Consider the following 27,430-nt stretch of genomic DNA (forward strand, 5'->3'; position numbering starts at 1 on the left):
CCCATCTATCTAGTAATACCAATGTTTACTTTGTGCCAGGCACAGTGCTAAGCTCTTTACATGTATTAATTCATTTAATCTTCTCAACAACCCTGTGAAGTGAAGCTATCATCATTTCCATTTTACAGATGAAGAAACTGAGGCACAAAAAAGTTAAATAGCTTTCCCAACTTCACAAAGCCAGGGGCTGGGGGGAGAGCGGGAGTTGAAGCTGGGTGTCCAGCTCTAGACTCTTGCTGAGAACTGCTACCCTATACTGCCTCTCTCATTCCAGTTGGTTTTGTGCTCTGTTCTAAGCTTATGTCTCTAAGTATTTGGCAAGTTTATGGAATAGGTCAATATTTTGGAAGTGACCAGCTCTTCTTATCATAGAAATCTCCCTTGGCACAAATCGCTTCCACCTTCTGAACCCCGTGGTCTCTTTCATTCCTCTCTCACCTTTTAGCCAAAACCTGTTTTTCAAAAATATCAGATAGGTCATACAAAACATTACCACTTTCAAGGATAGATTCATTTTTAGCAAGGAATTTATATTTGATTATGGAATAACTTTTGGTTGGCTAGTGGGGTTGGATGGGAAGAAAAGAGATTTTCCCATTACCCACAAAGTAATACAATATAAACTGGGGCCTATTCTCCTGCTCTGCAAATGGTTTCCTAATTTAGGGCAGGGGGTGGAGGAGAGGAAGTGGAATGGGATTATTGACCCATTTGAGAATCTAATAAAATGGTGGAACTCCTCCATATATATGTACATATAATTTAGTCTGCAATTCTGTAGAACTTAAGAGATTCTTATTTTTATTAAATGCTCATTAACACACACCGCATTTCCCTGAAAATAAGACCTAGTCGGACAATCAGCTCTAATGCATCTTTTGCAGCAAAAATTAATATAAGACCCGGTCTTATTTTACTATAAGACCAGGTATATAATATAATATAATATAATATAATATAATATAATATAATATAATATAATATAATATAATATAATATAATAAATATAATATAATATAATATAATATAATATAATATAATATAATATAATATAAAATACCAGGTCTTATATTAACTTTTGCTCCAAAAGATGCATTAGAGCTGATTGTCCGACTAGGTCTTCTTTTCAGAGAAACATGGCATTTAATAAAATGCCAGGTACCCATATAAGCTTAGTATCTGAGGTTGAACAATTAAATTCGCGAACTTTCTACCGTTTAAGCGCATGGTATGTCCATTCAGTGAACTTAATAAAGTAAGTGCTTATATTCATTGGGTTTTCTCAAAACACAAAACACAAACTTTAATGAATACTTTCTGGAATGAGTTAGAGTTAGTATTACATAAAATGATTATTCTTAAAAAAATTAGAGTTATCTAATATGCTAACATCAAACTTATACCACCAGAGATTTCATTATTTCTGTCATTATAGGTTAGGTGAGTAGTGGCCAACTTCCTTCAGTTAATTTAAAACAGAATGACTCATTCACTGTGGAATATTTCTCAAACTCCTTTTTCTGTCTACTTATCTTTTATAACATCTTTGCTTGTCTTTACCTGAAAACACTAGATACATCTCCTCTATCATTTCGAGTTAAGGTTAACTTTGTCCTATAAAATGACATTTTGGTGGAAAGTCTGCCATAAGTTATGTAACATTTTTGTTACCCAACATAAATGACTTCCCACATTCCCTCAGTCCCTCACACTTTGGTTTTGTGTTTCTCTATCCAATAGTAAATTACATATCAACTTTGAATATCACATCCATATGCATAAAATAAAATACTAATAAAATTCCAAACATTCCACAATCTAAACAAGCCACATACCTGGAGTATAACCCCACGGTTCATAGTATGATGGAAATACTCCAAGATGACAGCCTCGAACGAATTCTTCATAATCCATGGGTAACAAGGGGCTGGTGGAGGATAGGAACTCAGGGTGTAAAATCACCTAAAAAAAGGAAAATTCTAATGAGAAATAATACACAGAGAGAAAGAAGAAATTAAAGCAAAAAATCTACAATTTGGTTATCTCAATACTGTAGAATCCTTGTGTTCTAGATTCAGGGAAAAAAAAGAGAGTGAGAGAAGAAAGAAAAAACAAACAAACCTGGATGCTTTTGTTCTCCTCTCTTCATTCTGTGTAAGTGTCTATTCTGTGGACGAACTTCCCCTCAGGTTCTAGTGAAGGGAAACTCACACACAGTGAGTTTGTGTGTCTATTTTTTGTTCTCATGCTAAACTACATCCTCCAACCCAGCCTTTATTAGCAATGAGGCTTTATTTGGTTCTCTAACTACTTCTATTCAGTGAAGAGCTCTATTCAATACAGCCAGAGTGAACCTTTAAAAATGCCAACCATTCATTCCCCTGCTCAAAATCCTTTAGTAGCTTCCCATTGCACTTAAGAGTAAAAGCCAGTGTTTACAATGGTTTTAAGCAGTAGTGTGTTGGTAAATGATCAAGAACCGTAAAACCGAAGTATAAATGTGTATTTGTACATAAGTTTAATATAAATTTTACTAACATAAAGGATGCAATTATAGCATACAATTTCCAAGTAGTAAAAAAATGTACACAAAAACATGCACACAAATGTTTATATCAGTTTTATTCATAATTGTTAAAACTTGGGAGCAAGCAAGATGTCTTTCATTAGGTGAATGAATAAATACACTGTGGTGCATCCAGACAATGGAATATTGTTCAGTGCTAAAAAGGAATGAGATATCAAGCTATGAAAAGATATGGAGCAACTTTAAAATGTATATTATTAAGTGAAAGAAGCCAATATGAAGAGGTCACATACGAAAGTCTGACAATTAAGTTCACGAACGCATCCTAGAAAAAGTGCTACATACCTCATTGCTGAATATCACTATGGTCACCTTTGAAGTACTCCCCTTGGGAAGCTATGCACGAACATCAGTACCTAGTCCACCCTTCAAAGCAATTTTGGAACTCTTTTTCTGGAATGGCCATCAGAGCTGTTGTCGTGTTACCCTTGATGTCCTGAATGTCATCAAAATATCTTCCTTTCAATATTTCCTTTGTCTTCGAGTAAAGAAAGAAGTCACTGGGGGCCAGATCAGGTGAGTAGGGAGGGTGTTCCAATACAGTTATTTGTTTACTAGCTAAAAACGCCCTCACAGACGGTGCCATGTGAGCTGGTGCATTGTCGTGATGCAAGAGCCATGACTTATTGGTGAAAAGTTCAGATCATCTAACTTTTTCACACAGAATTTTCAGCACTTCCAAATAGTAAACTTGGGTAACTGTTTGTCCAGTTGGTACAATTTCATAATGAATAATCCCTCTCATATCAAAAAAAGTTAGCAACAATCATTGCAACAAGTTTGTGAACTTAATTGTCAGAAATTGTACCATATAATTCCAAGCATAAGACATTCTGAGAAATACAAAACTATGGAGACTATAAAAAGATTGGTGGTACCTAGGGGTCAGGGGGGAGGGAGAAATGAATAGACAGAATACAGAGGATTTTTAGGGCAGTGAACTATTCTGTATACTATAATTGCGGATACAGGTTATTATACAGTTATCAAAATGTATAGACTGTACAACACCAGCAGTGAACCCTAATGTAGATTATGGATCTCTGGTAATGATGTATCAATGTAGTTTCATCAATTGTAACAAATGTATCACTGGGGAACAGGATATTTATAGAGGGTGAGGGTGTGCACTTTGAGGGCAGATGGTCTATGAGAACTGTCTGTACTTTCTGCTCAATTTTGCTGTGAACCTAAAACTACTGTAAAAAAAAAATATTAAAAACATATAATATTCGATGTAATTAATTAATTATCACATAATTCTTTTGCTGATTTTTGAGAAAATCTTGTATTCAATGGAACTTGTAGTTTCAATGGATGACTGAACATAGTTCTGACATACGTGTTGGTTGATTCCTTTGTCAATGAGGGAAAGGACGTGAAATGCCGAGAGGTACGTAGGTACGTCTGAACTTCACGGGTTCATCAATGACATGAGTGACCTCTTTGTTGAGTTGGATATTTTTGATACCGGAAAAATATTTCCTCATATTTTTGTGTCACTCGTTATGTAATGAGTATGGACAAAACACACTTTGAAGTTGAATCTGCTTTATTAACATTTCTCCACCACTTTAAGTCTAGACAGTCAATACACAATCAAGACATGATGTGTAGTGCTCACCTCTTTCACTGTATAAATACTCCACCACGGCCAATTTCAAGCTACCAGTGAGCTATCACTGAACTGGAGATGGGAAGAGCTATAGCACATCATTGTAGAGTATTTACACAACGTGGGTACAATAGTCATAAATAACCTCAAGAGCATAGGTAATAGTAAAATGTAGTAAACAATTAGGATGTGATAAGTTTTGAGCATTACCTTTCTTTTTAACAAGTTAAAGAGAAATGAGTAATTTCTTTTATTATTTTAAGAATGTATTTATTTTTAAGTTTATATAATTCAATTTTAACCAGTGGCTTGTATTCAAAACTGGCTCCTGAAATCTCTGAAAATTTAACAGTTGGCAGTCGTGCACGGGTATGAGCCGGTTCTGGGACTGCACTGGCTACACTGTTCTGCAAAGGCAGAGACAAGAGAGCATGACTATAACTGGAAAGCTGTGAACAGAATAGCTACTTAGCTGGTCACCTGTATGAATAAATTCACTTATTTCTTCTATTTATTAAAGGTCTCACTGAACTATTGTTATCTGGCAGCCTCCCTCCATATCTAAGTAGTTATTAAAAATAAATAAAATGCGATTTAAAAGTGTTGGGATTATACACAGTTATAGAGTTATAGTATATAATGTAAATTTGAGATGATATGTAATCATATAATTAAAAGTAATATTATATACTTACATAATATTATATGTAATAAAGTTAAGTTATATTCAAGTATAATATAATTAATATGACATATGATATAATATAAAAGTCACATATATATATATATATATATATATATATATATATATATATATATATATATAAAAGTGCCTTATAAAAGAAGGAGAGACCCCCAGTGCTCTTTACCAAGTGAGGACACAGCAAGAAGGTGCCATCTATGAACCAGGGTCCTCACCAAATGTCAACCATGAAGGCAACTTGATCTTGGACTTCCCAGCTTACAGAATTGTGAGAAATAAATGTCCATTATTTGTAAGCCATCCAGTCTATGATATTTTGCTATAGCAGCCCAAACGTACTAAGACAGTCGCCCTCCAGTTACCTAATCTCTCTCCACTGCCACTCTCTCAGGAGTACAGCCACCTACCTCACTCCACTCTAGCTCTGACATCTGCTGCATGGACTTTCCTCAGCCTCCTGGGCTCTGACTCCTTTCTATGGACTATTGCAGCAAGCTCCCCCTTCCAGTGTAGACACCTACCTTGTGTCGCCCCACCTAATAGCTTTTGAACTTAATTTTGGGGAAAGAAAAGGAAAGAGAAAGGAAGAGGAAGAGAAAAAGGAAGAGGAAAATAAACTTTTTTTAGAAAGCACATTACATTCTTTTTTATTCATGGAATAAGTATATAGTCTTCCAAAGACATTACTTTGAAGAAAAACCCTAATTTGGATATATTACAATAATGATAACAACAGTTGTATAATACTTTATATATTATAAATCACTTTCGCATATATTACCTCATTTAATCTTAGCAACTTTGTGAGATGGGTAGAACAGACATTCGCATTGTCCTAATTTTAGAAATAAGGAAACTAAGACTTTACAGTCATTAGTTACATTTCAGTAGATTCATAAATAAGAGATATGTTAAAATTAAAAAGAAATACAATGGTAAAATGCCCAAAACCAGTACTATAAACATGGCTTATTCAATCACAAAAATCACAAATTGGCAAGGTAAAAATGGATATGATATTGTCCTCTACAAAGCATTATTTGAGTTCCTATTACATGCAAAGAACTGCACTTGGAAAAGAGACAAAAGACACAGATACTTTCCATCGGTGTAACCTTCAAATCGACAGCCCATTATACTCTCTTGGCAAATATCAGGAAAGGGGGATTTGAAAAGTATTGTGCCTACTCTGATATTTCCATGTTTAGGAATATTTGTACTCTCCAAAGCCCATTTTGGAACATGGAAACACCATGGCTCGTTTGTTTTGTTCCCAGCCAAACAGAATGATCACACAACTAAAATAAGAAAACAGCTGCTCTGCACCCTAAAACAGCCAACTGCAGAAACCCAGGATGGAGGAAAAAGTATTAGAGGTCAGCCCAAGGTTACAGGGAGGATTAAATGAGATCCTGTATACAAAAGCCCCCAGTAGAGTACCTTGCTCATAACAGGTCCTGGATCAGTAAGGAAAAAACAAAAACAAAAAACTTATTTGACTGTATTATCCTAGGGAGGAAGTAAGGTACCAGGAAGTTAGTCACTTTCAGAGAGTGGCAGCACAGGTCTAGACCTGATATCTAGAGTCTAGCCTTATCTCACTATAAGACGCTGCCAAGGCAGAATAGAAGATAAATTCAAGATCAAAATGATCTGCACGGTTTCCTGAATCAAATGGTCACTTTCATATACAAAATTTGTCAATCCACTCTGAGAGTTAAGAACCACTCTATAGGGTTCTATATACAGACAATTAAATAGGTACATATATTAGCACAGGCCCTGAGTTATTGTCAAGCTTTTAAAGGATACTGTTAATAAAACAAAATACCTAATTCTGAATTAACCAAAGTTTATCTCAGTGAATTAAGTGTATATCATTATGAAGAAGTAATTCTTTTGTTTATTTTGTGTGAGTATGTGTGTTTGCTTTATGATAATAAATTATCTCAAAATATTTCTGAGTTTAACTGCATAAACATGATTTGTATGAGACAAATTTCCTTCTCCAGTCACTATACATAAGTCATGTGCTATTGTATCCCTGTGCCTTTTCATCTACTTCTTTGCCTGGGGAGCCGGCCTTCCTATTATGTGCATGATGAGCTGCTCATCAATCAAGATCTAGCTAACATGTCATCTTGTTTATAAAGCATTTTATCAAATCCTGCAGGTAAAGACAATTTTTCCTCTTCTACTCCAAACCCTGTTCATTCCTCTCTTGTAAAAATTACTAAGTATCCATCTGGTGCTATGTACTGGGCTAAGTACAAATAAAAGCTAACATTTATTATGCATTTACCATGTGCCAATACTGTACTAAACGCGACATCTGTTACTTTTTACATCTCACAACAATTCTGTGAGTGTGGGCCTATTTTATCATCATTTTACAGATGAGAGGACTGAGATGCAGGCAGATTAGGTAAATTTACAAACTGAATAAGTGGCACAGATTTAAAGCCAGTCTGTGAGTATAGTCTTTAAGGACTTCGTGTGTTGCCCTCTTTAGAGATGTGACAGTCTTGAATTTGCTACTCAGATTTCCTCCAAGAGATCCTGGACCTGAGATCTTGACTGACAGCCCCAGCTGCCTCTGGTCTAGATGCACCACAGCAGCTGCTCCTGGCCTGTAGGACAGGCAGGGGTGGGTACTAGTGCCAACCCATGACTATTCAATGTTGATTGTTTTAACGGGCAACTCTTGTCCCTATTAACAGTAATCCCTATGAAAACCGTTGCATCCAACTGCTCATAGAATAAGGCAGCCATCTGCCTGCCAACCTGAAACTGTTTTGGTAGGTGGAAGGTACCCATGAAGGTACAACATAAACAAAAGGTTGTTAAATACAAGAAAACATTGTCTGTAGTAACTATTACTATGTTAAAAATAAGTCAACAGGAAACCACACACACACACACAACAAGCATACACAGGTATCTTTTGTATTAAGAAAGGAAGCATTGTAAAATAAAACTGAATTTGTGTTAGCTGTTGAAAACTATTTCCCTGTTGTGTTTGTTTGTTTTTGTGGGCACATAAGAGTGCATGTGGGTGTTTTCTTCCACTGACAAGCCATGTCGCGTTGTCCACTACTTTTCCCCTTTTGAGTCAATACATAGTGCTGCTATGTGTGTACATTTTTAATGTATCTGTTTATTTTTATGAATTCTAGTTTTTTGTTAATTACATTTGACTTTCTGTTCTGCAAAAAAAAACAAAAAACAGAAAAAAAACGGCTGAGACTCTTTCAGCCTGAACCAGGCAGCAGTCCGTGGCTCTTCGTACCACAGGCTTCCTTCCTGCTCTCTTCACAGCATCTGACTGCACCTCCCTGCCTGCTCCTGCTGTCAACCTCTTTCCCCTTCACAGGCATTTCCACCAATAAGCTTTTTGATATCTGTTCCTGTCTTGGTGTCTGCTTCTCAGAGGATGAAAACTGAGAAAGTATATATGGCTCATGATTGGTGTCTCAAAGAACTCACAGTCCCTCTGGAGAAATGGTCACATAAATTAATTATATATACATATGTGTGTGTGTGTGTGTGTGTGTGTGTGTGTGTGTGTGTGTGCGCGCGTATATTTTTAATTTATGTGTCAAATTCAAAGTGACAATTCCTATAATTGCAGTAGATATAACGTGTCTTGAGAATGCAGATAAGGAAACAAGTGTTCTGTTTGGAGTAGATGAATGCATATTAAGGAAAAATGCAAGGAAGGGATGACTTTTAGGTTGGCTGCCAAAGGAATACGTAGAATGACTGTATTTCAGAAAGAGAATAACATTAGCAAAGACACAGGGGTATGAAAGTGTTTAATATGTTCAGGAAACAAGATTCTTGTCCATTTCTGGAAAATTGCTTTACTGTTTTCATGATTAAAAAAAAACAACATAGATCAGTAAAGCAAATTTTGTTCAAAGCTTTCAATTTCAAGGGATTTTCCAGCTGCAGTCTTGCCAAGAGCAAGGGAAGCATGAACCATAGCTAGCCTCATGACCTACCATGTTTCCCCAAAAATAAGACCTAGCTGGATAATCAGCTCTAATGCATCTTTTGGAGCAAAAATTAATATAAGATCCGGTATTATATTGTTAGATAAGACCCGGTCTTATATTATAGTACAATAAGACCGGGTCTTATATTAATTTTTGCTCCAAAAGACATTAGAGCTGATGGTCCAGCTAGGTCTTATTTTCAGAGAAATATGGTATTTACCTTCCCACATCCCCACTTCCACCTGTATTTATTGTACATAACATGTGCGAGGCACAGATAGATTGCCAGAGGAAGATCACATATTTAGATATGGCATGACAAAAGGTTCTGAGAAAAACAGAAATATACAGGAACATAAGAGGTTTTCTTGCCCTCACTATTTCCTTTCCAAGAGACCAAAAAAAAAGAGAAATGGACCAATCTAGGATAAACTATATGAGAATGAGGCCAAGTAAGTGTTAACATGCTCTGTGATGAGTCTCTGGGGATCCAATTTATCTGAAAAACATAAAGGAAGGTGCATCCTTGGCAGAGACATTCCTCCATTTCCAGTGAAAACTTTGTAGCCTGACTCTTATAGTAGGTGTGCTAGGTATTGAAAATTTTAGAAATGCAGAAACACAAATGAAAAAATAAAAATCACCCATAATTCTATGGCACGAGTCAATATACACATATGTGTGTGTGTGTGTGTGTGTGTGTGTGTGTTTAGAATATTTTTGAAATGAAAGGGCTAACACAGCATGGAACACTTTATAAACAGCTTGTATTATTTTAGGTTGTGTTATGAGCTTCTTCTCCTATTAAGAAAATTTCTTCTGAAATCCAGAAACACTAATTCAAAAAGATATATGCACCCCTATATTCACTGCAGAATTATTTACAACAGCCAAGATATAGAAGCAACCTAAGCACCTGTCAATAGATGACTGGATAAAGAAGATATGGTACATATACACAGTGGAATATTACTTGGCCATGAAAAATGAAATCTTACCATTTGTGACAGCACGGATGGACCTAGAGGGTATTATACTAAATGAAATGAGTCAGACAGAGAAAGACAAATACTGTATGGTTTCACTTTTATGTGTAATCTAAAGAACAAAATAAATGAACAAACACAGAGAACAAATTGATGGTAGTCAAATGGGAAGGGGTTGGGAGGATGGGTGAAAAAGGGTAAGGGATTAAGAAGTACAAATTGGTAATTAAAAAAACAGTCATGGGGATGTAAAGTACAGAATCAGGAATATAGTCAATAATATTGTAATAACTATGTAGAGTGCCAGGTGAGTACTAACCAGGGAGATCACCTTGTAAATTACATAAATGTCTAACCACGATGCTATACACCTGAAATTAATATAAAATAATATTGAATGCCAACTGTGATTGAAAAATTTTGTTTTCTTCTTCTTTGATTTCTGCAATATTTTCCTCTTCTAATTATCTGGTCTTTCTTTCTTTCCCTGACTTTCCATCTTATAATCCCCTCTTAAATCTGTGGTTTCCTTGGGTCAACAGTTTTCTCCATTCATTCAACCTGGTCTTCAGCACGGCAGGGTCCTCATTCCCTGGTCTCCACTATTGCCCATGCACTGATAGCTCCCTTCATGACTATCCTTGTAAACCCCAGACCAACGTTTTCTACTTATTAAACATCTCAATTTGAATATCTCATATGTAACTCAAACTCATTCTATCAAAACCAGACTTACTTCATAACATCACCCTCAAACCAAGTTTGTTAAAGACTTACCTTAGTTTTTAGAAAGTATTGGTGAGATACTGAAGCCAGGAGGTTATTATGCTTGCTTTCTTTCTCTTTCTCACTCCCAATATCCATCAGTCACTAAGTATGACCTTTTCTACATGCAACCATCTCTCCCGTTGTTCCGTTCTCTCCAGCATGTCTGGCATGACCTTTGTAAGGGGCCCCATCATCTCTTACCTGTACCGCTGCAGCAGGTCCTTAATTTGTCTCCCTCTACTATACCCACTCATGCTTGTATCAAGGAATGAGTGCCAGATAAGAAATGAATTTGAAAATAGACTTTTTTTTTTCCGAGAAATTTTGCAGAGAAGAGTAAGGAAGACAGAAACATTTAAAAACTTCAGGAGGAGACAGGGTTATGGCACAGTTTGTTGTTCGTGTGGAGAAATTTAAAGAATATTTGTAGACAGCAAGGGAAGGAAGGAGCTAATGAGCCTACAGTGTAAGAGAGAGTAAACAGGGCAAGTTTCCTAAGCATGTGGGAGTGAAAGAGATCTCAGAACAACCCTTGAGAGCTGAAGGAAGGGAAGCAAGAATAGCGCAAAATACATATTTGAGGCCAGTATGGGGGGACACTGAAGGATTTTATAACTCTTCGAATTCTCAGTTAGGTCATCTGCTAAAGGTGAAAGAAAGAAGGGAAAGTGAGACCTTTCAAGAGATTGGTGAAAGCTTGTGACACTTGTTCTTGAATACTGATGAATGAAATTGAGTAGGGATAAACAATTCTCTTTTGACATGTTCACCACTGCCTCCTGCACCTAATACCATGCCTGGAACATAAGAGGCCCTCAGGAAACATCATAGAGATGAAGCACCACAGTGGCAGAAACCAGGTCTTATTCATGCAGATAGCAATGTGACTAGTCAATGTAGAAAACTCAAGAATCAAAAGAATGTATTAGTCAATAGAATATTACATGAAAATATCATTAGCCACATTTTCTAAAACTGGAAGCTTCTCATAGTATATACTATCTCATATTTAAGTTGAACTTTATCAGAAAGCAACAAAGACAATTCATGTTAATCTCAGAGATTTGTTAAATTATTTCTTAGAGTATATTTAAATCATTAAAAATTAAGTAATTTCCTCAGGCTTACAGTCAGCTTGAACAATGAAAATGAATACTAGAACTATGATTCAACATCATAAATATTCTTCAGTTTTCAAGAATGATATCAGAATAGTCATGATATTACCCAAGACAGGCAACAGAATTAATTTTCTTTAGAAATACTTAAAGCATATTTGATAGATGTTAAAACAAGTAAGGGAGGCTTCTAATAAATTCTCAATAAATATATTCTACATCATTTTGAAGTGACCTACACAAACAATTAGTTGTACCTTGACTCTGTCTGTGCGGCCATTGAAAAGTCCGATCCGTCTAATGGTGCTGAGGATGGGATCAGTGGAGTCATCAATCATGTTGTGAGTGGTCACTGGAGGCAAAGACTGTCGCTGAATAATGGAAGAAAATGTCAATTGTCGAAAGAATTCATGTGTGACTAATTTCAACAATAGGTTATTGGTGACTTGTCATCCAACCTTTTTGCCTGAAGTCTTCCGAGATGGCACTAATGATGATGACTAAATTTTGTATGTGCTTCAGAGGAGGATAATGGGTTGAAGGACTTCCTTCAGATATTGTGAGCACAGGATACTTCCGTTTTTCACTTCAGCCACTAAATGGAAGGCCAAGACTTCTTGCCTGTTCTGGGACTTATTTGGAATAAGGGTGCCCTGAAATCTTGACTGAAGATGAGCTACTCTCCTGGCTCCTTCTAGTGGGTCTGTCGTCTGGTACCCGATGTCTCACTATTATGACAAGATTTGGGTGTATGCCTGGCACAACACTTATCTTTTCTTCTTTGCAATAATTCCCCTTGGCTGAGAAATGTGCACCTTTTCTCTGTTGTAACTCAAAATGCTATACTTTTTGAAAAATTTAGGTTTTTGTTGTCATTGCAATATACACAATTTTTCAGTTGGATATTTTGGTTCCAAATGAGTTTGTGTGTGTGTGTGTGTGTGTGTGTGTGTGTGTGTGTGTGTGTGTGCGCGCGCGCGCGCACCAGGGGAGGGCACAAAGGCAGCCCATCGCTAGCACAAATTATGCAGTTCAGTTTCCCACATTTAGGGAAATAACACGGGTCAGCACGCCCAGAGTGTAACGGGTGAGCCTCGTCCTGGGAAAACCACATTTGTGATCATGGCATCTTCTCAGCCAAGGACATAGCAAATGAATTTTTTAATAGGATAAGACGACAAATTCCAGGGGATTTGTAAAAGGACCCCTGAAAACCATTCATAAAAGAGAGTATACAAAGTTGTCCTTTAGGTGAATACATAAGAATGACTTTCTAGCTTTGGAGTTTAAAAATTTCCCAAATTAGCTCATTCTGCTATAATTAAAACATTGACCTAAGTTGATTTTATCAGTTACGGGAAGTGGTAGGAACTTTTTTCTTTATTACCTGAGTTGAAAAAATGGCTCTTTTCATAATTGTTAGATCATCTCGATCCAAAATATTATTCATGTCAGGAATTTCTCCTCTGTGGGGAAAACAACGTTAATAATGAAAATAAAAACAACTGGCACTAATTCCATGCTTCCTATGTGTCACTGTTCTAAGCATTTTAAAAATAAAGGTAAAGCAAACATTGCTTCCTGATGAAGCTCACAGACAAATTCCTAAAGTGTCAAGAAGTATGATAAAAGAACACATTTAATAGCATAAAAGAAAATTAAAATTCATTTTTAACGCATTAATGTTGATCGTCAGAGGGACACTATTGTTATATTTTGCCTGAGTACTACGTTATAAAGTGCCTATGACTTGTCCATCTATAAGTTAGTATTTTTACTAATAAAAAGAAATGATGCCCGCCTGCCACCATGGGTCAGGAAACACCACAGCTTTCTCTTCAGGTCATAGCCAAATTCATATATTTTGTATTTTTATCATTTTACAATACATTTTAATTTGATTTGATTATTTAGATTTTATTGTACTTATACATGTATTTATATTTATTATTTATATTTATTTTTATATATAATATTTATTTTATTATTTATTAAGTAAATACATGTTAATTGACATTCATGAATATGTTAATTTAATGTATAAATAAATATGTATTTAATACATATATTAAGTCAATATATATTTTTACTTCAAATTCTCATGAACCCTCCACCCTCGGCTTCAAATGAGCATTTTAACTCTTAATGAGATTCCCATTGAATTAGAACCTATCTTCATACATAAATGTGTTCTCATCGTACAACCTGTTTGTAAGTGTTTGTCAGATGAAGGATGAAAGAACATTAGCTCACGTGATATAACTTTAAAGGTTATTAATTTACTTATATTTGGAACAAATTAAATACATCATAACATCTACATTGCTAAGTTTGAAGAGTGATACCCCAAATGTTTGATATGTTCAGTATTTGAAGCACCTACCTTAATAATGCATCATAGAGTTTCTTTCCAAACTTTTCCTTCATTAAATGTGCAGTGTCCCTAGGTGAATAAAGAGATTTATAATTTAAACAGTGTCACAATTTTAAGTCTGTATTTGTCATGACAATGCTATTGTTTTGTCAGTGCATTGTTGAAATTACAGGTCTCTTTTGTATAACCTTTTAAATTATTTTCCTATTTGTCAACTTAGCTTGAGTTAAAACCTCCAGAGCTGAGGCAGCAGAATACCCTGACCAGGGCACAGAGCTTGACATTTTTTGCTTGATGATATTCAGGGGGTGGGGGTGGGGGTGGGGAGTGGATGAAGGTATAGGAGTAACAAGATTTGGGAATGTATTGATAATTGTTGGATATGGGCTATGGGCATGTAGGAGGTCATTATACTAATCTCTTTGCCATATGTTTTTATATTTCGAATATATATATATAAATAATATATATATTAATATATATAAATAATATATATATTAATATATATAAATAATATATATATAAATAATATATATATATAATAATATATATATATTTATTTATTTATTTATTTTTTATTTTTTAATTCAACCCATCTTTTAAGACTTCTACAAAGGCTTTTTCTTTCCATGTTAGCTCATTCCAAAGTTTTTATAGTAACACAGTTTTATAGGCATTACATAATCTAACATAGTAACTCAATAAGAGAACCAAGTAGCATTTGCATTATAATAATCTTAAGGAAAAAGAAAATAGTTCAAGGAGATAGATCACAAATTATACACATAAAAAAAAATCCCTCTATGTTCATTGCTTGAGAATATCCACAAGACGTGAGATTACCACAGCTGTTTGCGCACTGCCTGGCCTTTCAGTGTTTCCACATTGAAATTATTTGTCTTGGCAGGCATAATGAAAAACACCACCACCGTGACGTCACTTTTATGCATCTAATGAAGGATCAGAAAACACAACAGAGTCAATGACCAAAGATAAAATAAAATGTGTGACAGATGGACCTTAAACTTTGAAAAGATAGTATTTTAAAATATCTTTAAATAAAAACAATACTTTTATGATTCACAGAGAATTTATAACCACCTTCTTGAGGCTTTTTCAGAAATCTTAATTTAAATTGGGATTTCAATAGAGGTTTATCAGTTAACAATTTGAAAATCAGACATGAAACATTTTCATAGCATTAATTATCTAAAATATATAGTATTGATATTGGTATCACTGTGCTTCTCTGTGGGTAAAAAAAAAAAAAAAGCATTAATAACATAAATGTAAGCTAATATTACAAGGCCAAATTTTGTTCTTTAAAATTTCAGATTGGAAAGTTAATGAGGATTTAGTTTTGGTTCATTCTATTTTTTTCCCTAACTTAACTACAATTGATTTGCACAAACAATTATTCACATTTTTCTCTTCAGTGTCTTGATTCTCAATATAAAAATGGTATTGCATTTTATATTTTAGCCCAAGAGTAAAGAAACAAGCATATGCTCAGCACTTTTGGGCGGTACTTTAAATGCATGATTTAACCCAATTCTCATAATAACCATGCATAATAAATATCACTCTCCTTGTTTTACTCATGTGGAAAGAGAGGCATGAGAGGTTCAATACAAGAGTCTGATATCCTCTAACAGAATATTGGCAAAGCTGGGATTCAAACTGGTGTTTTCTGACTAAAATCTGTTGTTGTTGTTGTTGTTGTTTTTCCTTTTCCTACAAATACCATTGGCCTAGCATCTCTCAGAAGAAAATGACAGATGAAACAGCTATGGAAAAGGAAGCATGAACACACTTAAAACCGTGCACAGATGAATGCTCACGTACTCTGGAAATGACAATCCCTGAGTGTGGGGCACTTCACCATCTAATCTGTGGCCTCTGCACTCTAGGGTCTCACGATCTACCCAAAAGTCTACAGAAGCCACGGAATAGGAAACTCACTTCCAGAGTAGTCAATGTGCTATTAAACAGTAAATGTACCATATGGAAAGAGAATGCCTTCTTTTTATTTCTCCAAGGATTATAATCATCTTGATGTCTAAGATAATAGCAATTGGCTTTTTCGTCACATCTAAAAATAAAGTGAATATTTAATAAATGTATGGATATACTGAATAATGTTTCTAAACATGATACATGTTTGATATAGTTGTGAGTCTATTGGTAAACCTTGCTGAATAGTACATACTATGACATGTAATAAAATCAGCTTTAAATAAGACAGCATTCTTTTTTAAAGGGCTCCAGAATCTGTGCCATTCATACCAAGCCAAACCACTCACCATGGGGCCAGGCCTCTGAGGAGAGCCTGCATACCGTGGACAGAAAACTTTATTTATTTTTTACATTAAGATCTAAGTAGAAATTTTATATGCAACAACTCAAAACTGGAAACAACATAAATATCCATAAACAGAAGAATGAGTAAACAAATAGTGGTATATCTACAGAACATCATACTTCAGCAATATAAAAATAATGAACTACTCATATAAGCATCATTGATGAATCTCAAAATGAACATACTGCATGAGGGTACCCAGGGGGGGAAAAGAGTAAAACCTTATGGCTTCAATTATATAAAATTCCAGAAAACATAAACTTATCTACTATAAAGGAATCTATGTTATTTAAAGCAAAGATTTAATAAAACAGTTTTTTTTAATCTTATATGATTATTCCAGCTTATTCTGGAATAATCTTTCAGGTCTTCAGTACTATTTTGCAGACTTCGGTTTTTATTAATATATTTTACTGATTAACGTGGTTTATATAAATTTTCTAGTATACTTGCTACAATGCTGCTGTAAGGTAAGGATAAATCTATGTCCAAGAAATAAAAATTTAGAGAGTAGTACAGAGCTCAGGAAGGCTTAAATTGTCTCAGTACTGCAATAAGGTTGAAATTTTACACTTTTCTCCTGTGTTTTACTGATATTTATTCTATATTTTATGTGACAGGATTATAATATAAGTCAATAACTTTAATCAACAGCTTGACATGGTACCATTTTCTATAGTTGCTCCTATTGGCACAGGTTGTGTGTGTGTGTGTGTGTGTGTGTGTGTGTGTGTGTGTGCTTGATTAATTGGGAACCTATTTTAAGTCCCACCTTCTTGAGCAAAAAATGATCCCATATCATTGGAAGTGTGAAACTCCTTTCCCTTCCTTCATGTTTCCACATGGTGAGTCATCTTCTAGTTTCACAGTTCAAGACTCTCAGTCTAGGGGAGGTGTGGCTGGTGATTTGGGGGAGGAACAGAGTTTGTGCGTGTCCTGCCTCACTCTACAGAGGGCTACTGCTTGGCTGTCAGCCTGTGGCATTTGTTCCTCTAAAGGTGTGCTTTGGTTGTGGGAGGATGGTGAGGCCAGATCTGCCTGTGATTATATGGCTAAGTGTAATACAAAGGTTCAGTATCGGGAAGACTATTGTTGCCATATACCCAAGCTATATCCTCAATTATAGTTTTTGTTGGTTTTAAAAGCAGTGAAATTTTGTCTCCATTTGCCTGATTTTTCTATATGTACCTGTCAAGTGGTTACAAACTCATATGTGGATAAAAAGGGATGTTGTAATGTCATCTTAAACCATAGCATCTAATGTGATAAGCTTTTGGCTTTCTTAAAAAAATAATCTGATGACATAGAGAAATACGCAAGTGAATGATGTAGCAATATGTAAATTGAAAGATCAAAGTCATTTTTAGAATAAGATTGTCATTTTACATCTACATAATCATATGTACTCTTGTAAACTATTTAGAAGTCAAAAAGTTCTATACTTTCACAGAAAAAAGTCCTCCTCCTATAAAAGCATTGTATTGCATTCTAGAGCTCTCTTACCCTCAGGAGGAAATTTAACCTGGATAAGGATTCTAGGAAGATGTCAGCTCCTTTGTTTGAAAACTCATACCTTCCAGCAATGAAAAGGAACAAAGTCTTTTCAAGATCAAAGTCCAGATGGCTAAAACAAAACAAAATAGTTTCAAGTGAAATAAAGCAACAGCAACAAAATGTACACATGAATTCTGTCGAAGTACAAAGAGGGCTGGGAAAGATAAATATTTACTATAGCAATCCTGTTTTCTCTATACCAGAGATAACCTAAAATCACATGCTATTTTTTTCTTTCAAATAAAGAAAAGCATACCCATAGAAATGACCTCGAACAAAATCTTGTATCCTGGCCTTGTACATTGCATGTAGATTTTGAAATTCATGCACTGCTGAAAATTTTTTAACATTCAAGCCATTTGGAGTAACTACATCTGAAAAAGCAAAAATAAAATCATCATGAAAATCCTCTTTTGAGAGGGGCCACCCCTATAGAAAAACAATGTATTTAAATCTATAAAGTTAGATAGATGTCTATTAACATTTCTAGTTTCTAACTATCATAAAATTGAAAATTCATAAAACTCCACAATAAATTGTTGAAATAGAAAATGAGGAGTCCTTTACTGAAATAACATTGAGTGACTGGTTCAATGAAACATTTTAATTCCATAATAATGATTATGAGAGGTTATTTGCCCAAAGTCAAGTAACTACAAAGTAACAGGGATAAGATTTAAAACCAAGGCAGCCTGGCTCTGGGGTCTAACCCCTTATCTCCTACACCAGGAATCTATATTGTCCAGAAAGATATAGAGGGCAGAATGTCTTTTGAGTGTTTAATTTTGTTTTAGTATATATTTAACTATAGGTTTTTATAATTTAACTTTTAATGTCAGTTGTTAGCAACTTGGTCACAAATTTCCTGAAATTTAATTGACTATTGTGAGCTTTTATGAGCTGGTCCCAACATACTACTGCCTATGTGGCTTAAGATATAAGGCTTAAAAAATGTTTTTATGCCTCATTAATAGATATGGAATCATACAGGTACTTCTACATAGTGACATAATTAAAAGTGCAGCTTTGCCTCATTACAAATCATGCTTTAAAAGATCCTTTCAATGTTTACTATATTAATAAGGGTATCTTTAGTTTGTGAGCAGTTCCACTCCATAGGTGGTCTTGTCTGAATTTTATTTTCATTTCAATTAATTAATTAGTTATGCAAGTGTAATTAGTTCATTTTGGTAATGTATTCACATCATTTAAATTTCAAAAATTCAAAAAACAGACACAAATATATAGATAAAAAAGTCTCCCTTCCACTTCTGTTCTCCAATTTTTTCTCCTCCCTGGAAGCAACGTTAGTTACTAATTTCTTGCTGTTGTTCTCAAGCCGAAGATAATGTCAATATCATCCATCTTTCTGAGACAATGCCAACACAAGAAAATATGCTGACTAAAAGGGTTAAAATTCATCTTAGGCATAACATGCACTCAAAAGTCAATAATTTCATAACTACTATTAATAATAACCATGTTAAAGGGCAAATGACAAATGGAAAAAAAAGAACATGACATTTAAGTTGTGTGTGTGTGTGTGTGTGTGTATGTGTGCGCAATTCTTAAAAATCAATTCTTTAAAAAAAGACAGACATCCTGATAGAAAAAAAAACATGCATAGCTAAATAACAGAAGATTACATACAAATGTCAAGTAGGTAAAAAATGTTAAAACTCTGTATTCAAAGACAAATGAAAATGCCATACCAATTTTTACCTGTCTAATTGGCAAAGACTAAAAAATTAAAAACTCATTGTTGGTAAGAACGTGTGGAAACAATCTCCTATTTCTCTGTTGGGTTTCACCCAGACACTGATTATAGTGAATATCCTCCCACTGCCTTGGTCTCTTTGCAGTATTTCCTCATCATTCAAAATGTGGGGCAGAAGCAGGTGACTGGCTGATTCTGAACCCCCTCATTTTCTTCCTACCTGCTCAGAAACAGGAAAAAAAAATCACCTTGTCTCCTTCTTTGGCTGTGGTGGTGGAAGGCAGAGTACTGCCACCCACCAAGACCACACAGCAGGAATTTCTTTAAAATAAATTTGAAACTCAAGTAGGAAAAGATCCTTTACAATATGGATGCCTTTGAAATAAGAGGGGGAAAATGAAATGTGATATTCTTAATTATGTACAGTTAACCCGGCACCATGGAATCCTTCTTTTTCTTCTAGCTAATAAAGTAATTGAGTATTTTGTAAATAAAAGTCATGGTAGAAACTGAAGAACTGCCTTGTGGAAATTAGAACTGCTGTAGTCTAAAATCCCTTGCTTGGTTCTTGGAGCAGGCAAAAATTGGGATTGCAAAGTCCTTCTCTTAGATATGCATAGAGCTCATGGGATTATTGCAAAAGTCTAAGACAGTAACTTCTTATTTTGTAGTTCTTTTTTCTCTCTCTCTTGGATCGCTGATCAGGCACCGATCTGAGTTCTTCTCATGTATTAACTCGTTTAATCATTACAACAATTCCAGATGAAAGTTTTATCATCCCCACTATGCAGGTAAGGCACAGAGAGCTTAAGTAACTTTCACAATGTTGCATAGCAGGTAACATATACCCAACACAAAATCATTTTTGATACTGAATTCAGGCAGTTTGGCTCAAAGCCCACACTTTTCACCACAATCCTGCAATTGTCTCCCTAAGAAAACAAAAATTTAAGAAAAATAATATATACAGAATGCCTACTTTTGAAAGAAGAAAGTAGAAAACCTACTAGAGACACTAGAAAAGAATCATATTAGAGAAAACTCAGAATGTGCAGTGTCACAAAAAGTAAGGAAAGATAGAGGTATCTACCATTTTTAAATGCTAAAGAATGTCAAGGAACATTTTTTAAAAATAGGGAATCCTGAATTTGGTGATTTTTGGAAAAGCACTTTCAGGCTAAGTGTTGAAGGTTGGAAGTCAGAGTTGAAGGGGCTATGAGTAAGTGGAAGAAGCAACTATGGTTTCTTCTTCTATAATATTTGACAGGAGGAGGACGGATGAGATTAGGTAGATATTTGACAGAGTAGTGGCCTCAGACAAATTTTTATTTTAGAATTAAAAACACACACAACATTTTTGTAAGCACAGAAAAAGATACTGTGGACAGGAAACAAGGAAGATCCAAGAAACAAATGAGCATACTGATGGAGTAAACTTCTGTAAGAGGCATGAGAGTGAGAATCCAGATGAGCCCAAGAGAATCCTTAGAAGGAAAAAGAACAGCATGGGGACTTTATGCTGCCACTCTGCAAATTACTTGGATTCTCTTTTTTAAAAAATGATCTAACGTCTTGAAATACCTCCTCTACACATTCAACTGGTATTTGAAAGAAAGACAACTAGAGACAAGACCAGAGGAATTAAGCAATGAGGACATATTAATTAGGGCTGTTTGGTTGCAAGTAACAAACCTACTAACACTGGCTTAAGTGTAATAATGAGGACTTAGGAATCGGATTCTGGCCTGTCTCGTGGCAAAGATTTAACTGGGCCTCAGGAATTAGTTTAAACCATAGTCTAAATCACTGTGCAGAATCTCGAGTCCTCTCTCAGTCTGTATCTGTTGCTTATTGCACTTCACTATAGTTTCACCTTTTTGTATCCCATGCAACATAATAAAAAATGGACACTGTTCAGAGCTTCAAACCTGACATTTTTATTATACAGGAGCACACTCAAAGAGATTCCTCTGTGTAGACCCCTTCCTATGGGAGCATTCTAATTGGCCTGGCTTACACCAGGTTTCTACCTGTGAACCAATCATCTGTGGGCAGGTGACAGGGTTACGATTTATGAACATGCCTCTTGGCACTGCAACCTCTAGATGGGCCTGCGGATAGTCTTTAGGAAAACTTGCAAAAAAGGTCTTGGAAGAAGTAGGGCAACAAATTTCTACTAAATAGGACCGATGAGGAAATGTCATAAGATGTAGGACTGGGCTAGTCTTGCACAAATTTCTGATATTTTCTGAACTTCCGTCTTCTTAACATAGAAAAGTCAACTCAGCTTGGTTAATCACCCCAAGTCATTATGATAACCTAGTTCAGACCCAGGGCATTTGAAGTATAGGCCATTTATTTAACAAACCCAGACTGAACACTACTGTGTTCCAGACATAGCTGAGTGTTGGTTTTACTGCAAAGCTACTGAAATTGAGAATGAAAGTGTGGGTGAAGATTTGAATGGTAATAGTGAATGCAATTTTTGCCCTATTGTTTTACGCTTTTTTGTTTTAAACAAAATTCTCTTACTCTAGTAACATTTGGAACTGAAAGATTAATGACAAATGCAGGGGTAATAATTACCAGGCTTTCTCCTGAGCATATGCTCTGCCTCTATTGCTGTTATTTCAGAAACTGTGGTGAACACATGAGCACAGTGGACTGCCGCTCGCTCCATGCAATATCGATGATAAATCTGCCTTTCCCCAGCCTCTTTGTCTATGTTAAACTGTTGGGAAAACACACACACACACACACACAAACAAAACAAAACAAAATAAAACAAGCACATGTACATTTGCTTACACTGATCCTTCTACAGAAGCAAAACAAAATCACTTATTTCTCATATTTTGTCCCTCAAGGCTGTGTAAAATTTTATGGCCACAAAAAAGTAATGATAATTTTTATTAAATCCATTACTAAATGCATAGCTACTTATGCTTAAAAAGGTGTTGTTTATTTCATTTCTGCTTCTAAACTACTATTTAGCCTCCTAAGTAAATTATATTTCCACTTTTTTATAATCACATAGAATTCTTGATTTCTTGGTATTTTAATTATACTTTTACTTATCCCACATTTTATAAATATTGAGTTAATTTCTTCCCCCAAAGTCCTTATCATTTTTTCTCCATAAACAATGAAATAACACTGACATTAAACTTGATACCAAAACTAAAGATAATTATCATCTTTAATTCACTGAAAGGGAACCTGACAAAGAGAAGCGAGAAATGCTTTTCCATGGTTATAGAAGTCCTACCATATAATTTCAGGAGTGTCTGGTTACTTTAATTAGATTGTTTTAGATTATGCAATTATCCATTATTCTGGGTATCTTAACTTTTAAAAAACCATAATGAACCAAACCCCTAACAATTATTTAAATACTTGGCAACAATTGTCGGCTTTTGCCACTTTTTGCTTAGTTATTGAAGGTTATCTCTAATACAGCTGCATATGAAAGTAGCAGTATCTAAGGGAAAACATTATGCAATTTCTGGCATTGTATCAGCAATGCTCTTTTCATAATAAAGATTATTAGAAATTTTTCAACACTATGCATCAGGCACTCTTCTAAGCATAATATCATTTTTTAATCTTCATAAATCACTGGGGCACATATTTTGTCTTCATTTTATGGAGGAGGAATTGAAACTTTTAACGGTAAAGGAACTTGGCCAAGGTCACATGCCCATTAAGCATTTTAGCAGAGCCCTAAATTGATCCCAAATCAGTTTGACTCCAAGCTTGTGTTCTCACCTACTTTTATATCATTTTTGACTCTAACTCAATCAACAAGTCAGTCCCAATAGTTACTGCATCATAAACTACCAAGAAAAAAAAAAAGACTCATTAAATGATTCTAAAGATTTGAACAGAATATTTTTTCTTGACTATATTTGCAAACATCTCTGAAAATGTTTGAATCAGGGCTCTATATGGCATCCTTAGATCAGCAGAAGTTTTTTAAAAAATCTCTATATGGTTGGTCTCATTTATTTAACCAAATCTCTCATTCAACCAACATTTGTTGAATAATTAATATGTTTCTGTAAATTAGTGAGGAAATGGGTAAAAATCAGTTAGAAATAAATAAGTGCCTTAGTAAAGTATAGGATCAGAGCAGGACTGATTCACTCTGGCTGAGTTTAGGGAAAAGTATCTCACACGATATAAGTGTTCATATTGTCAGTATCACCTCTAGACTGTAAGATTTTCAATGACAAGACCAGGAGTTATTCACCTTTATATCTTCAAGTTGACTGGATGAATAAAATGCCATTTGGACTGGGATAGAAAAGTTCAATTTGTGGAAAGTTTATTTTAGGCTGAAGAATTAGCTGTCTTAAAGAACAAGTATATAAAGTTATATGGCATGTGCAGAAAATCGCAAGATGTTTGACATGACTGTGCCACTGGGTGTAGAATGTAGGAGACATAATAGGGCCACATCCTGGTAGGATATAATAGGGCCAGATCCCAGAATTCCCTGAAGTCAATACTTGACAACAATTGTTGGCTTTTGCCATTTTTTGCTTAGTTATTGAAGGTTATCTTTTTTTTTTTTTTAATTAAATTTATTGGGGTGACAATTGTTAGTAAAATTACATAGATTTCAGGTGTACAACTCTGTATTACATCATCTATAAAGGTTATCTTTAATACAGCTACATATGAAAGTAGTAGTATCTAAGAGAAAACATTATATAGTTTCTGAATTTAGCCTTTGTACTGTATGCAATGGAAAGCACTGAATGGGCTTGTTTAGCCATATGGTGAAGACATGGCCTATGTCTAAGAAAAATAACTCTGGAAAGAAATATTAAATGTTTCCTACCTCCTTAAGATTTTGCGAAGAGCAATTGAAATAACACATGTCAAATGTTTACAAATGACACATGGAAAGTGCTCAATAACTTTAGCATTGTTATTTATTGTTGATGTTGAGAATAAGATTTTATATATGGGATAGTAATTAATCATTTAGACATGTATAGATGGGAAGATACATTTTCTAAGTGAGTAAAACAAGTATGCAGAGACACAGGTCTCCGTGAAGACAGGCACTTATGCCTGCTTCTGCCTTTTCCTGGTCCTATCGGGGTCCCTTATCTTTTATGTCAGTGGTATGAATGGCCACACCTGGGCTTTATAGCAACCTTATCTGTTTACACATGTCCAGCAACAGAGAAGGGTAACCTTATAATCAAAGATGACCAGCTCAAAAGTTGGTCAGAGGAAAGGGTTAAAATCTACCAAATAATTGTCTATGGATGGCTTCCTTCAACATTTTCAAATCGCAAACAGCACTGTCCTTACATTTCCATCAAGGAAATTCTGTTGCTATCAAGAAAAGAGAGACCAAAACATAAGAAAACTTTAAAAAAAAAAAGGAAACATTAGTTATCTAGCTCTTTTAGCAGAGGGGAAATTGACCAATTACTGGATCACTAATAATAAATTTGGAAAATTCTTCTTGGAGAGTCTCATAAAATTCATATGCTGAATCCATGTGAATTGGCTAATAACAAAAATTTTTTTAGTTAGAAATTATTATTTGAGTAAAATAATTGTAATATTTCTGCTTTCATAAAAGTTGAATACTTTTATTTGTATTTTAATTCCCCACATCCCCAGGTTTATTTGCTTGAGTCAGAACATACTGAAACAAATCTTGGGTCTTGCATCAAAAACTAAATTGTGAGTCATTTCTTATGCTGAACTTTCAAAAACTATTCATTTATATAATTTGGTATTTCTATGTACTACCCAAATTCTAAACCCAGTGTGAGTATGGGGAGAGGGTTTGCTGTGAAAAATGATTATGGGGGATTTTTCTGTGAGAAATTATTATGAGTTTAACTCAAAATCTAGTTGTTGACTACTTGTTATTTACTAGTCACTCTGCTGAACTGGACATTTTACTAAAACAATGGGCTTAGGGTCTGACTAAGCTTGCATATTTCAACTAGTGAGGGGCTTTAAGCTGTGGAGATATATAGTCCTATTTCAAGACAGTATGATATAAATACTGACCTTTTATCAGACGAAAATATTTGTAATATATAACTATATACTACAATGCATTTGTTCTTTAAAAACAAATAGTCTGATGTATATCATTAGTTGTTTTTATTAATTACTATATAATGCTCTTAAGTATTCTGAAGTGAAATATTTGAAATACCTATCTTAACATTTTCTCTTTTACAAAAATCCAAGTCTGCTCTTCTTCAGGAAACACAGTTGTTGAGCTTGTCATGGATCACGGGTTTGCTCCTATTAGTCTACCATGATCGTACACTATTAGGAAATTTCACTGGTCTCCTGACCTTTAAAACATTATTTTAAATGTACATCTTATGTTCACAATTTGACCTTTAGGTTAGGCTGACCTTTTTATAGGAAAACTGTCATTAGGACCATTCATTGCTTTGCAAATGTTGAAGTTTGTCAGAAAAAACCTTTCCTGCATTCAAAGTCTCTTTGAGATAGTTGTATAATTCTCCACTACCACTACCTAAGTATTAGTTATGTATCACTCACACATATACTTTATTTCACAGAATCTTAGCTTTTTTTTTCTAACTGGAGAAGACTTTAGAAATCAATTTTCTAACTTCCTAATTTTCCTGATAGTGAAACAGAATCCTAAAATGCTATGATTGGCGACATAGATACCAAATCCACAAAAGCCCTGATTGTATGGTATGCAAATACTTTGTTGATATTATTGACATGATGATATAAAAGACATACTGTAATCTGATTTAACTGATGGAAAATAGAAGAAAGAAGTCAAAACTGAATGAGTTTGGGTCATAGAATCGGACTGTCTTCTAAAATGAGCAGATACAACTGTCTGGTCACCAAGGACACAGATCACTGTTTGTAATAACTTCTGTCTTATTTGACCCCCCACCAAACTCCCCCTACGCATTGCAGAATTACAGGAGAAATCTGACCATTTGTTCACTTGGAGGAAAGGAAACAAGGCTCACAGTGCAAGTTGTATGCCTAGAATCCTGGTTCTCTACCAGCCAGTCAGTGCTGTGTCTGACTCCAGGGTCCTCACAGCATTTCCCAAGCTTCAGGGTAGACAGGAGCCCAATTCTGTGTCCACAATGTCTTACTCCCATCATGCCCCTTTGGATCTTGGATCTATTACTCCCTAACAGACAGACATCGCCTCTCACTACTACTGTGTTCTGAACAGTTAAACTATACAAGCTCTCTGTCACCAGGGGAGGTTTTGCCATGAATATTGATTAGTTAAAAGGGCATTTCTGTCATCTGGCTGGCAGATGAAACATAAAGATCGATACTTCTCAGCCTTCAGCTTCAAGGATCGAAAAGAAAGGTGGTGAGGGGGAAGGAGGTAGGATTACTTACCTTATCAAGATGGTTGTAGAAATCAATGTTTGCTGCGCAGAGATACCGCCCAAGCAGTGTGGCGTGGGTGGTAAATATCGCAGCGATAGGAAGTTTCCGGGCACGAGAAAGGATTAGCCCAGTTCCGGCCTGCCATTCATGGAAATGGGCAATGACATGTTTACCTTCCGTATGGTCTGTCACCTACATCAGAAAAGAGGCATTTAGAAAAGTTGTTGGTGAAGCTTGATCTGGCTCATGGCCCACA

The 27,430-nt window shown here is 35.1% G+C and overlaps 2 protein-coding genes and 1 non-coding gene across 3 annotated transcripts in view; 1 reads left to right on the forward strand and 2 right to left on the reverse strand.

Moving 5' to 3' along the window:
- SPX (spexin hormone) overlaps positions 1 to 27,430 on the forward strand; it is a 48,203-nt gene that overhangs the window by 14,455 nt on the left and 6,318 nt on the right. The window lies entirely within an intron of this gene.
- The window catches only part of GYS2 (glycogen synthase 2), a 48,613-nt gene that overhangs the window by 6,492 nt on the left and 14,691 nt on the right, over positions 1 to 27,430 (reverse strand). The window contains exons 4-12 of the mRNA XM_019738138.3: positions 27,184 to 27,366; positions 22,369 to 22,513; positions 18,322 to 18,439; positions 18,015 to 18,135; positions 14,993 to 15,099; positions 14,159 to 14,218; positions 13,163 to 13,241; positions 12,033 to 12,146; positions 1,836 to 1,962 (exon numbers count right to left, since the gene is read on the reverse strand). Of these exons, the coding sequence (XP_019593697.1) occupies positions 1,836 to 1,962; positions 12,033 to 12,146; positions 13,163 to 13,241; positions 14,159 to 14,218; positions 14,993 to 15,099; positions 18,015 to 18,135; positions 18,322 to 18,439; positions 22,369 to 22,513; positions 27,184 to 27,366 (1,054 nt within the window). The remainder of the gene's footprint in view (positions 1 to 1,835; positions 1,963 to 12,032; positions 12,147 to 13,162; positions 13,242 to 14,158; positions 14,219 to 14,992; positions 15,100 to 18,014; positions 18,136 to 18,321; positions 18,440 to 22,368; positions 22,514 to 27,183; positions 27,367 to 27,430) is intronic.
- Positions 12,761 to 12,924, reverse strand: LOC141570314 (U1 spliceosomal RNA). The gene has a single exon (XR_012494318.1). It is a non-coding gene; the product is annotated as a U1 spliceosomal RNA (small nuclear RNA).

The sequence above is a fragment of the Rhinolophus sinicus genome, chromosome 1 (genome assembly GCF_057876585.1).
Source record: "Rhinolophus sinicus isolate RSI-liver-muscle chromosome 1, RSI-T2T, whole genome shotgun sequence".
Classification (NCBI taxonomy): Eukaryota; Metazoa; Chordata; class Mammalia; order Chiroptera; family Rhinolophidae; genus Rhinolophus; species Rhinolophus sinicus.